Genomic DNA, 12,250 nt, shown 5'->3' on the forward strand with positions numbered 1-12,250 from the left:
AAGGAATTTAATCTTCGTGTTCATTTCCCCACGTTAAAGCTTGTGTGGACATTTCCGGCAGATGCGCGCTACTTCTCATTATAATGGATATTAAAAAATGGTAATAATGTAAAAAAAGAAAGGAAAAAAAAGGCAAAACCTAGGCCTACTGAAATACTTTTTTTTAAAGTTAATATAATTCCGTTTTGTAGAATGAGATGGGAAAGTACGGAAGCGTTAAAGGGACATAATACAAACTAAAAAAAAAAAGAACTAAGTCATAATTATGACTTATATCTCATAATTATGAATATTATTAAGTCATAATTATGACTTATATCTCATAATTATTATTAAGTCATAATTACGACTTATATCTCACAATTATGACTTATTATTAAGTCATAATTATGACTTTTTATTAAGTCATTATTACGATTTATATCTCATAATTATGACTTAGTATTAAGTCATAATTACGACTTATATCTCATAATTATGACTTAATTATTGTTAAGTCATAATTATAAGATATCCTAAGTCGTAATTACGACTTAATACTAAGTCGTAATTATAAGATATAAGTCATAATTATGACTTAATACTAAGTCACAATTATGAGATTTAAGTCATAATTATGACTTAATAATAAGTCATAATTATGAGATATATAAGTCATATTTTGACTTAATAATAAGTCATAATTATGACTTAATAATAAGTCATAATTATATGGCTTAAATAATAAGTCATAATTATGTGAGATATAATTATGACTTTTTTTTTTAGTAGGCCTTATTGCCTTTAACGCCTCAGTAGTGATTCCCTCGTGCAGATCGCGAAGAACATGTTGAACAGTTGGTCGCAACCTCGTCCCCAGTGATTACTTTATTTCCAACCGCGTTTCCAATAGTAAACCCTGGATAGGAAACTTTCTTCCTCATACCGCAATTGGCTAGTAATGGATTTTTATCGTGTACGTACTTGGTGCTATATATTCACAACGTGCATGCAGTACGTGTTTTCGCGATCATTCGTCCACGCCTTCTCGAAAATACTAATTTCCTTTCCAATTTGCTCATATTAATATGAAATATGATACTGCATGTTGTCTCGATAAGATCGTAACAGTTTGATTTCAAAAATCGTGTTTTCGTAACTCGATCACGCCGTGCTCGCGCTGCTACGAATTGACTCTGTTTTTTACCCCAGACACCCCATACAAAAACAAACGCTAATGTGTAACGCATATCCAGTCACCAGACTGTTCCTCATTTGCATACGTGTGCAAAAATCTTGCACATGCAAATGATCCAATACCAGGGTGAGAGAGCAGGTAGTGGTGGGCGCGTACTGCTCGAGACCCTGGGGACGAGGTTGAGTTGGTCGCGAACATGATCTACTAGCTGTGCAGAGTCGACGTACCCAACAACCAGAAGCACACGAAAGCGCACAGGGCGTGCTGTCTCTTGGAGGCGCTCTTCATGTATACTTTTCCACGTCGACTTCCACTTCCGTGTTACTGCTTAGAGGAAACCAACCGAAATATTCGCTTCTTCCTACTCATCAGCAACTCTCAAATTGTTTACCATACAAACCAGAAACGTCAGAAAAATGTGAGCAAACAATATTTATGTAATTGAATCATGGAGAAAACATTTTGTCGTAAAATTCTCATGTGATCGTTCTGGGTAGCTGGGGGTGTAGCATGTACTGATGTAGGCATACAGATGTATTGTTATTGTTAGTGTTATTTAAATTTGTTATGATGCCATTTCGGCCTACTGGACATGCTAGCTGTATCGAGTGACATGCTGGCTGTATCGAGTGACATTACTCGATGCAAACTTGCAAAATACGGCGATCGTGTAGTGTAGGGCCGACGATCCCCCAACTATTACTAGCGATATTTTGATGGACGTATATGGCAGATTGGATTAAACCTTTAAAATGTCTGTGAATTCGCTTCTTCACGTGGACACGGCCTCATGGCTTCTCTTAATTTTACCTTTTTTTGTGTGCCGTTTTCGTTTATTAAATGTTAATTTGGCTGCTGAGGTAGACTCATGTCTTGCAAACTAGCGTATGCTAAAAGAAAGTACATGTATATGACACATTTTATGAAAAAGTCTGTGTATTTGTCTTATTCCTCCATGTTAAGACTTAACCTGGCTACTGATTTTTTTTTTTTAGAAGGCAATACGTGTATAGTCCTATTTGGCCCGCGCCGTTTTGTTTGTTTTAGTACGTTAATTGGCAAAGGTGGTCTCAGATTCCTCCAGGAAAAGCCTGTGCATCCTCCTAATTATTTTTAGCCAACTGGGAAAATCTTTCTCAAAATAACGTTCACCCACTGCCGTTTTATTATTTTTACTTATTTTAAAAACAATTAAATGACAGCTTAAACAAAAGTAATCCGATGAAAATTAAATCATGGTAAAGAGGAAACCATGTCATGTTATCTCAGAAAATTGAATTAGAGAGAAGGTAGTGTCTTGGAAGACGAGATGCGAAGCCATATTAGTGTTAATTTGATGGAGGGGGGGGGGAGGGGGAGGGCAAATGCTCCCTTGCTCACGCTCGGAAAAATGATAAATTGAGAATATCATGAAAAAGGTAAGGAATTTTAGGGAAAATTGCCTTTGCCCCCCCCGGAAAAAAATCCTGGCAACGCCCATGAGTGTGACACTTCTTTTGACAGTATAGGCCTGTGGAAAGCTGTTACACAAATTGATGTCTGTAAACTAGAATGTACGTGTTGTTAGCTCAATAAATGTGTCACAAATACTGGCCTTCCTCTGATTCCTCCGATTGTGCTAAATTTCATCCAACGATGTGTTTCTTGAGTTTGAAATGTAGACTGTTTTTTAAATGGTGCCATGGAAGCTACTTACCTGCTAAATTACAAGGACAAATAAAAAGGTCAAAGGTTCATGTCTATGACCTCGAGGAAAACCATGCAGTTATTCCGGACAAACACACTCCAAATTTCCCCTGGTTATTAACTAGCAAAACAGTTTCCTCAGTTAATTTCCTTTTCACGAAATGTAGCGTGATAATTTGTGTGGCTCTAAAGAAGAAAGTTCAGTATTTGAGGCACATAAACATGTATATGGGAGCACTATTTAGCATCGTACATCTCTTAACTTTTACAAAATTGATAAACCAACTGGTTCTTCTCAGAACCACGCCACTCACGAATATATATCATTGATCACATTGTGTTACCGCAAACCTCCCATTCATTGAAGTAAATTGATATTTAGCATTTAGAAACTGGACGTGAATGATGAATTGCAACAATATATGACTAAAGTCAATTCCATATTTCTTTGCCTTCCCGGATTAACCCACAGTGCAAACAAATCCAATGAAGCATCACTGATGAATAAAAGTTATAATATTTTGAAGAGGCTGTGCAGTTTATTGATAACGATGTGATTTTGCACTTCTTTTTTTAAATTCACATCTGGAGAGCCCTGTACCTGTCGATTCGTTTCAATGCAAAAACACACCCTGCCAATTACTATTGGTCCCCACCCATATAAGAAGACATGTGAATGATAAACTTATGTTAATTTTTTATCACTCTTGTTAGACAAACATGGCAACTGGACCTGCGGTAAGTTCAGCGCTAGAGACGATCAGCAGACATCATCTTGAGTGCAGCATCTGTCAAGAGAGATACCAACAGCCCAAGATACTGGAATGTCTGCATAGCTTCTGTGAGCAATGTCTGCTGAAATATCGTAGCACGAAGCACGAGGGCTCTACAGCGATTCCTTGCCCTTTGTGTCGACAGGAGACGAAACTTCCTGAGACGGGGGTGAAGGGTCTGAAAACCAACTTTCATCTGATTGGTCTGGTTGAGGAGCTTGAACTTCAGGAAAAGATAGTGGGATCGAGTGATACTTGTCTTTTGTGTGATGTATGTGAGGGGGGCAACGAGGCAACGCAGCGATGTCTGGATTGTGGCCACAATTCGTGCTTAGTCTGCAGCAGAATACATCTTCGATTCCCTTCCTCATCCAATCACAATGTAGTTCCTTTGGAGGAAATTCGTGAGGGAAAGGTTACAGTGACAAAGAAACATCAGAAACAACATCCAAAATGTCTGATCCATGAAGGTGAAGTGACACGGTTCTTTTGTACGACGTGTGAAGTGTTGATCTGCCGAGATTGTACTGTCATTGACCACTGTAAGCCAGAACACTCGTACATTGACAGAAATCTGGCAACATCAACGTACAAGCAATCGTTGGCTGAACTGTTTTCTCCGCTGGAAAACACAATGAAGGAACTCCAGAAATCACGAGAGAAAGTCTCAAGAATGAAAGAAGATTTAGGTGTCACAGTTAAAAGGGTCATGACAGAAGTGCAAGACAGAGCAGCTGAGCTCCGAGCAGAGGTTACGGCTCAAGAAACTCGCATCCTTAATGACATCAAAAACATGCAAACAGATCGTGAACAAAAACTGGATGAATGTGAGAAAGATATGGGCTTGGCAGCGGAGAGATTTCAGTATTCAATAGACACAGCACGAGAGGTGACAAAGACTGCATCAGATAGTGACTTTCTCTCACTCTATCCCACAATCAGCAAAGACTTAAAATTGTTGGCAGGTCAGAGTATTCCTAGAGTTGACAACAGGCTCGCTTTTCTGAATTTCAAGCAGAGTGAGGGGGTTGGTAGCATCAGTCTGGGTGAGGTGGTGACAGAAGGCAAATGGGAGCTGTGTCGGGAGTTTGGTAAAAAGGGAAGCGGTCAAGGAGAGTTTGATGTTGCTTGGGGCATTGCTGTTCGTCAACCCGATGAGATTGCAGTGGCTGACTCCAACCACACACAAGTTGTAATCTGCAACATCGATGGCAACCAGAAAAGCACAATCCCGATGCCAAGATGTGAGTTAAATATCCATGCAACATGCCGAATTATTTACACAATCAACATCTAATTAAAATGAATCACATAAAATTGTGAGACGAAACGTTTTGAAGAAAAACCAGGTACATAAATGTATTCTTAACATGCGATGTTAATATAAACTGCATATTGTTGATATAAATGCATAGACCGCGTCACAAACCCAATTTATTTCATTCTTTAATATTAAGTGGACTGCACAAGAAGAGTATTAACCCAATAAATTTCGTTTGCTTTTTTTTTTTCGAAAATGAAAGTAAGATTAGAAAAATATTATTGTGATTTGGGTCGAGTAATAAAATATTTATTGGGGGGGGGGGAGTACAATACAGGAAGTATTATGTTTTAGGATTAATGAAGTTGTCATCCAAACAAAACGTTGATCCCGATTTTTTTTCTTTTACATATTAATTCCTACAGGTCCACGCTGCATCGCAGCTACACGTGGCGACAATCGTTTGGTGGTTGTTGAGATGAACAATCCCACCGTGAAGGTGTTTAACAGCGACAACACACTGGCATACGAGTTCCCAACGGTGCCACCTATTGAGGCCGGTAAGACCGCAGTTGACCTCCACAGTGTAGCTGTCAAGAATGATGATACCATCGTAGTGGGTGATATCAAGAGGAGGGTGTTGACTGAGCACAGCCCCACTAATGGTGAACTCCTTCATACCATACCAGTCAAGATTGATCCTTACTTTCTGTCCGTGAACAGCAATGATCGAGTCTTAATCAGTGATTTTTCACAGCATGTAGTACATGTTGCTGATGATAATGGTGCTACAAAACGCACAATTAAGCCCACCATCCATGGGCAACCAGTACAATACTGCAAAGGTGTGTGCACTGATGGCTCAGGTATCTATGTTGCAATGCATAACATTGAGAACACGGGTCATATCCACCACTATGACCCTCAAGGTGGCTTCCTAAAGTGCATCGCACAGGGTCTGCACTGGCCCATGGATATAACATTCACATCAAAAGGGCAGCTGGCAGTGGCTGACAGACAATCTGTCAAGATGTATCACCAGGTGTGATACAAAATTGTAATCAGTCATGTCAATCATTGGAGGCATGTCGTTAAAAAATGAAGATAGAGCGGTTAATCTTACCTGTAAAATTGCACTAGATTAATTTACCTGTTGTATTTGAATGTTTTGATGAAGCGATCCATTCGGGTCACAACTGTAGTGGGTTGAAGATTGTGTGTCTTAATTTCATCGTGTATTTACAGGTACATACATGTATATTTGGAGCTGTCAATGTGGGGCTTTGATTTAAACCTCATGATAATAAAATGATCAGTTGAAAGAGAGGAATTAAGAATTAAAAAAAACCTATTCAATACGGATACATGTACATGTACATGTAACATTTTTACTGTACTTCAAGCAGTTTATATTTCCTGTGGCTGTAGGTGCAGGGGTTGGAATAAGTTGGCGTGTATTCTAACGGGTGCCGTCACTAAGTTGGTAGGTGCTAGGACTGAACCGACGAGCGATTTGCTTCGGCTGTGAGAGCGAAGATGCCAGCTTGTGACTGCGGTTTGGGCGTTTGATTCTGACCCAGTCACCGGTCTGAAACTGTGGCATTCGAGCACGACGCTTAGTGTCGGTGTAGGACTTGGTCTTCTGTTGGCATTTTGCGATTGCAGATGCTTGGGCGGTTACCTTCACTATAGGTTTGGCTGGAGGTTTGAGAATGTCCAGTGGGAGGCGAAGGTTGCGGCCGATCATGAGTTCTGCAGGCATCTTCCCTGTCAGCGAGTGTTGGGTCGAGCGGTAAGTGCGAAGAATGGTTTGAATGGCCTTGTCGAATTTTTGGCCTGCTGCAAGGTTGGCTTTCAACCCGTCCTTGATAACGCGGTTAATAAAGCGCTCAATGCCACCGTTACTCTGTGGATTGTATCGGGCAGTGAGATGGTGCTCGATACCGTGGCTGGTGAGGAAGTCAGCAAACTGGTCTGACACAAAGTGTGGACCATTGTCAGTTATGATGACTTCTGGAAGGCCCCATTTCGTGAACATTCGCTGAAGAATGTTGATCACTGTGGCAGAGGTGACTGTACTTGTTGTAGCGATCTTTGGCCATTTGGAGTGCAGGTCATGAACCACAACGAGGAAACGCTGGTTGGCTGGGGCTGCCTCAACTGGGCCGAAGATGTCCAGCTGAAGTTGTTGCCATGGTTTCTGTGGCCATGGGATGGGTTGCAGCGGAGCTGGTAGGATGTTGATGGCCTTTTCGCTCAAGTGGCATGCTTCGCAAGTGGAAACAAACTGTTCGATGCGAGTGTCAATTCCAGGCCACCATACTGCATCGCGACATCATTGCTTCATACGGACGATGCCTGGATGTCCGTCGTGTGCGAGTGACAGAACGCGTTGCTGCAGGGAGCTGGGATTACTGCTCTGTCCCCACTTGCTAGGCAGCAATCGTTCCACACTGAGAGTTCATCCCGAAGTCTGTGGAAGGGCTTGAGTTCTTACGTGAGTTGTTTTGGCCACGCTGTCTGGAGGAAGTGGCATACCTGCTGTAGTGTCACGTCGTCTTGTGATGTGGCTTTGAGTTCCTCACAAGACACAAGGTTGCTGAGGGAACCGGTGATGAGCGACATGACATAAGCGTCATCATCAGTGTAGAGGTCAGAGTTAGAGTCTGAAGCAGGTGTCAGGCGGCTGAGCATGTCGGCAACATGGTTACGGTTGCCAGCATTGTACTGCACTGTGAAGTTATACTGGTGAAGACGGTCAGACCAACGGCTGATTCGTAGTGGTCTGTGGCCGGATTCAGTTGTTGCGAGAATTGTAGTCAGCGCCTGGTGATCTGTACGCAGAGTGAATTTTCTGCCGTACAGGTAGACATGCCAATGTTCACATGCGTAGATGCAAGTGAGGGCTTCGCGTTCTCCTGTGGGGTACTTTCGTTTGGCTGGGGAAAGCGTGCAAGAAGCGAAGGCTACTGGGCGTTCTTTGCCGTTGATTTGTTGCAAAAGCACGGCCCCAATGGCAGTGCCGGATGCGTCGGTATGTCATGGCAGCGGGATCAAAGTGTGCGAGGACTGGTGGAGAAGTGATTTTCTCCTTGAGCATAGTGAAGGCTTGGACTTGGGGGTCACCCCACTCCCAAGGCGTGTCCTTGCGTAGTAACTTGCGCAATGGCTCTGCGATGTCCGCGTAGCATGGTACGAACTTCAGGTAGAAGTTGCAGGAGCCGAGAAACGAGGCAAGTTCTTTGGTGTTGGTTGGAGCCTGTAGTTTCAGGATAGCGTCCATGTTTGCGAGCGTAGGCATGACTCCTTCGGCTGAAACTCGGTAGCCGAGGAAGTCAATCTCTTTGGCTGCGAATACACACTTGTCTGCATTCAGTGTGATGTTGTGCTTGGCAAGTCGAGCAAGCGCAGCATGGAGTCGCAAGTCATGTTCGTCCATGGTCCGTCCATGGACAACAATGTCGTCGAGTTGATTGATGGCTCCGTTGATCCCTGTGAGCATACTGGTGACGATCTTTTGGAACGCACTTGGTGCTGAGGAGAGTCCATAGGGCATTCGGCGATATTGGAATACCCCGTCATGTGTCACGAATGCTGTGAGCTGTTTACTGTCCTCGGCGAGTGGAATTTGCAGGTAACTACGACGCATGTCGACTTTGGAGAAGACTGTGGCGCTGTGGAATTTGTTGGACAACTCGTTGATGGTGGGAAATGGGTACTTGTCTGGAATGACAGCCTTATTCACCTCTTTCAGATCAACGCAGAGGCGAATTTCTCCATGGAGAAGAGTTGATCCAGGGAGAAGAGTTGATGCGCTCGATGATACCCTGTGATTCGAGTCTGCGAAGTTCTGTGGAAACTTGGTCGTGAACCACGAAGGGGAGACAGCGAAGGCGTTGAGAAACTGGTTTGACAGCTGGGTGGCAGAAATGCTTGATTTCTCCAAAGCCGTTGAAAATGGTGGGGTACTGCTTGTCAATGTCCACCATGTGCATGGGAGTGCCAGTAGGATCGAACACCTTGAAGCCGAGCTTGTCAAACAGGTCAACACCCATAAGACTTCTGCCTTTAGCGACGTGAAAGGAGAAGTTATCCAATGTTATGTCCTTGTACTGAACTGGAACAGAAATGACCCCACATACCTCGATTTTGGAGTCGGAGTATGAGTGAAGGGTGGAGGTTGCTGGACATAGCGGGTGGTGTGCGAAATGCTGCTTGTATGTAGCCTCGCTCAGGATGGAAACCTTTGCCCCGAGATCAATGAGGAGGCGTGTAGGTTTGCCATCGATGATGAGTGCACAGTCCTTGAAGTTACCAGAACCAGTGTAGGTAGGGTCGCTAACTGTGTAAACCATACTGGATTCGTCACTGTCGGGGTTGTCCACATGGCGAATATGAGTGTTATCACGTTGCGATGAGCGGCAGACGCTGGCAAAATGGTTCAATTTGCCACATGCGGAGCACTTTTTCCCGCACTTGGAGCTCTTTGCCGAGTGTGATTTGTCCCCACAGTTAAAGCAATGGAAGTCTGGTCCGCGAGCAGTAGTGGGTGGTTTTGTAGCCTTGGGTCGACGCTGTGGTTGACGCTTTGGGCGAACACCTTGTACTTGAGCCGTAGCTGTAGTGGTCTGCTGTTGAGTAGGGGCGGGAGATCTGATGGCTTTGGAATCGGTAAGTGCTGATTCGATTTGGATAGCCAGTTTAGTGGCTTTGTCCAGTGTCATCCTCCATGAGTAGGCGTTCTCTAACGCAAGGGATGGACGTTTTCTCAATGATCTGATCCCTGATCATGTCTTCATGCAATGCCCCAAAGTTACAAGTGGATGCAAGTTCAGTCAAAGCTACAACAAATTGCTTGATTGGCTCACCGTTGCCTTGTCCCCGTTTGCGAAATTTATACCGTTCCATCATGACGCCCTTCTTTGGGCCGAAGTATTTCTCCAAAGCTTTCACAGCTTTATCGTAGGTATCTGTGTCTTCGAACTGGCTGAAAACACGCTGGCCTTCGGTGCCGAGACAGTGGATCAGTATCGCTCTGCGCCGAGCCGATGTCACGCTGTCGCTGTCCAAAGCACTCGCGGTGATGTACGTTTTGAAGCTAATTTTCCACCTGGTCCACGGGATTGCAGGATCCCCAGGCGTTGGAAGGAAAGCCGGAGGTGTAGGGAGGTTAATCCCTACACCTCCGGTGCCGAGACAGTGGATCAGTATCGCTCTGCGCCGAGCCGATGTCACGCTGTCGCTGTCCAAAGCGCTCACTCGCGGTGATGTACGTTTCGAAGCTAATTTTCCACCTGGTCCACGGGATTGCAGGATCCCCAGGCGTTGGAAGGAAAGCCGGAGGTGTAGGGAGGTTAATCTGATTAATCCTCGTCGCCAAATTATGTTAGGTTTGTGAAATAAATGGACATAAAATACGAGCTTAAACTGTCGTGTTACTTCATATTGTAATCCGAAGACCAACATGGATGCCAGAAGCGGCAAGGTTACAGTGGGTATGAACAGCGCCCTCATGAGAGCTTAACTGGTACATGTAAACAAGTTTAAAGCAAGTTACAAACACAACACTCCGCATAGTGAATCAGATTTTGCGACAGAATTATGACCATACAAAATATGTCACATGTAGACTGTCGAGTTTTAAGACGGTTGTTAGAAATTCGGTGGATTTAAATTAACAGCAAGAAACTAATGTGTTTGATCTGTGTTAGAAGAATATTTTACTTGCTTATTGTATCAAATGAGGGTTTTTGATTTCCCTTAAACTGCATTTATCGTAGCTTTGCACACACTATTTTTGCTTGTTGAGTACTAGGCTATATATTACAATTATTAGGCTATACATTGTTTTTAAATTATTAATATACTATGTTATAATTTGTGTTTTTTATAACTTTTGGTTTAATTTCATTAGAGCATGGATTTCTTCAGTATTCGTGACCTTAGATTTGATTTCTGTTCTAATTTAATACATGTAAGTATTTATTGAGTTATGGCTACGTAAAAAGAAGTACATGTACCACTTTTTGTCCACGTACGGCGCACGATTGATAATTTGACTGCCGCAACAAGAAGAAGGACCGAGACTAACATTTGTGAAAAGGGCCACAGAGTAGATGCAAATGAACAAAGACAAAGTACATAACCTAAAGAAAGATTAAAATACTGCGACCGTGGACAGATTGAAATTTAAAATCGGCACTTATTTTGAATTGGCCATAACAATAATAAATACTTACCAGATTAGAAAGATTCTCTTAATAGGTATACTATTTGCGATGTATTTTTTTAAAGCTGTGAAAAAGAGGACGCTTTGAGGGTTCGGATTTTTGTTGACACACACATCCTATTCCACTGATTCTGCACCTCCTGCTTCCTGCCTCTTGGCCCCTTGCCCAAGGCTATAGGCTCTGGCTTCTTGGTTTTTGGTACTGGCCGTTGGCACATGGCATCTGCTTCCCGGAATCTTGCTCATATGCTTTTTGTTCCTGATTCGTTTCCCCTGGCTCATGTTCCCTCTAATAAGCTGTGATTAGAGCATGCGAATTACGTAACTTTTCCTCAATAACTAGTCAATAACATAATTATGTACTTTTTCTTATGTTATTTTATTGTTGTTAAATGGGGTGACTGTGAGCCACATGTCCAATCACCCTAGCGGAAAGAAGCATTATTATAGTCCAGCGGATATGTAAGAAACATTGTGCGTTTGTGGCAGGGCCCACAAACTTCTGGCCCGGTCTCCACAATGAAACAATGGAGTACATGAGACTGCACAAGAAGCGAGTGAGGCAACACTGTGGGAGGTTGTCCACCAGAGATTCCCCTCCAGTCGAGTTTTGAGATACCAAGTGACGAGATAACAGCCCTTATGACAGAAGATGTTTGTGTCATCCCACCTCCCTTGCATTCCAGGATGTGGAAGGGTCCTACCAGTGTGGTTGATTGCCAGGTAGTTCATTGTCATTAATTATTTATTGAAGTGTTTTGTTTATTTTTTTTCCATGTTTGTTGAAATCATTTTAATTGTATAAAGTCTTGTATTTGCCATTGCTGGGGACAGCAATGATTTTAAGATGGCGTGAATGTGGCAGGGCCCAGTTTTAGTTGTATATTTTCATGTATTTAAGGTATAGTGTATTAAATAGGAGAAGCTCCCCTTACAAAAAGAAATAATTTTAGTTTCTCAAGATCCCCCCCCTTTTTTTGTTGGTAGTGTGTTCCTCTGTTTGTTTACTTTAGCCCACATGTTCCAGTTCACATTCAGTTTACCCAGCAGACCAGCAGAGTTATATATACATTTATGTTCCTCCTACCTGGAGAGTGTTTTCTGCTTGAAGTTAATCTGCTGTT

General features: G+C 42.9%; 2 protein-coding genes across 2 annotated transcripts; one reads left to right on the forward strand and one right to left on the reverse strand.

The window, feature by feature from the left end:
• Positions 1 to 3,583: 3,583 nt before the first annotated feature.
• On the forward strand, positions 3,584 to 5,945 carry LOC119732806 (tripartite motif-containing protein 2-like). Its single transcript, XM_038206409.1, has 2 exons — positions 3,584 to 4,880; positions 5,323 to 5,945. The coding sequence occupies exons 1-2, from the start codon at positions 3,584 to 3,586 to the stop codon at positions 5,943 to 5,945; spliced, it is 1,920 nt and encodes a 639-aa protein (XP_038062337.1).
• A 2,707-nt stretch (positions 5,946 to 8,652) lies between these two features.
• On the reverse strand, positions 8,653 to 11,408 carry LOC119732807. Its single transcript, XM_038206411.1, has 3 exons — positions 11,264 to 11,408; positions 9,766 to 10,191; positions 8,653 to 9,641 (listed from the first exon to the last, which is right to left on the reverse strand). Exons 1-3 carry the CDS (start codon positions 11,406 to 11,408, stop codon positions 8,653 to 8,655), a joined length of 1,560 nt encoding a protein of 519 aa, XP_038062339.1.
• Positions 11,409 to 12,250: the final 842 nt, after the last annotated feature.

This window comes from Patiria miniata, unplaced genomic scaffold, assembly GCF_015706575.1.
Source record: "Patiria miniata isolate m_02_andy unplaced genomic scaffold, ASM1570657v1 HiC_scaffold_25, whole genome shotgun sequence".
Taxonomy (NCBI): domain Eukaryota; kingdom Metazoa; phylum Echinodermata; class Asteroidea; order Valvatida; family Asterinidae; genus Patiria; species Patiria miniata.

Bases quoted from the DNA above. Each gene is read 5' to 3' on its own strand.
- LOC119732807 (XM_038206411.1), bottom strand. From the start codon at position 11,408: ATGAGCCAGGGGAAACGAATCAGGAACAAAAAGCATATGAGCAAGATT. The intron at 10,192-11,263 runs GTGCAGAATCAG...CCCGTGGACCAG, and splicing joins CAAGAGGCAGGAAGCAGGAG to GTGGAAAATTAGCTTCGAAA. The intron at 9,642-9,765 runs GTGAGCCAATCA...CCCTTGCGTTAG, and splicing joins CAAACGGGGACAAGGCAACG to AGAACGCCTACTCATGGAGG.
- LOC119732806 (XM_038206409.1), top strand. From the start codon at position 3,584: ATGGCAACTGGACCTGCGGTAAGTTCAGCGCTAGAGACGATCAGCAGA. The intron at 4,881-5,322 runs GTGAGTTAAATA...TAATTCCTACAG, and splicing joins CACAATCCCGATGCCAAGAT to GTCCACGCTGCATCGCAGCT.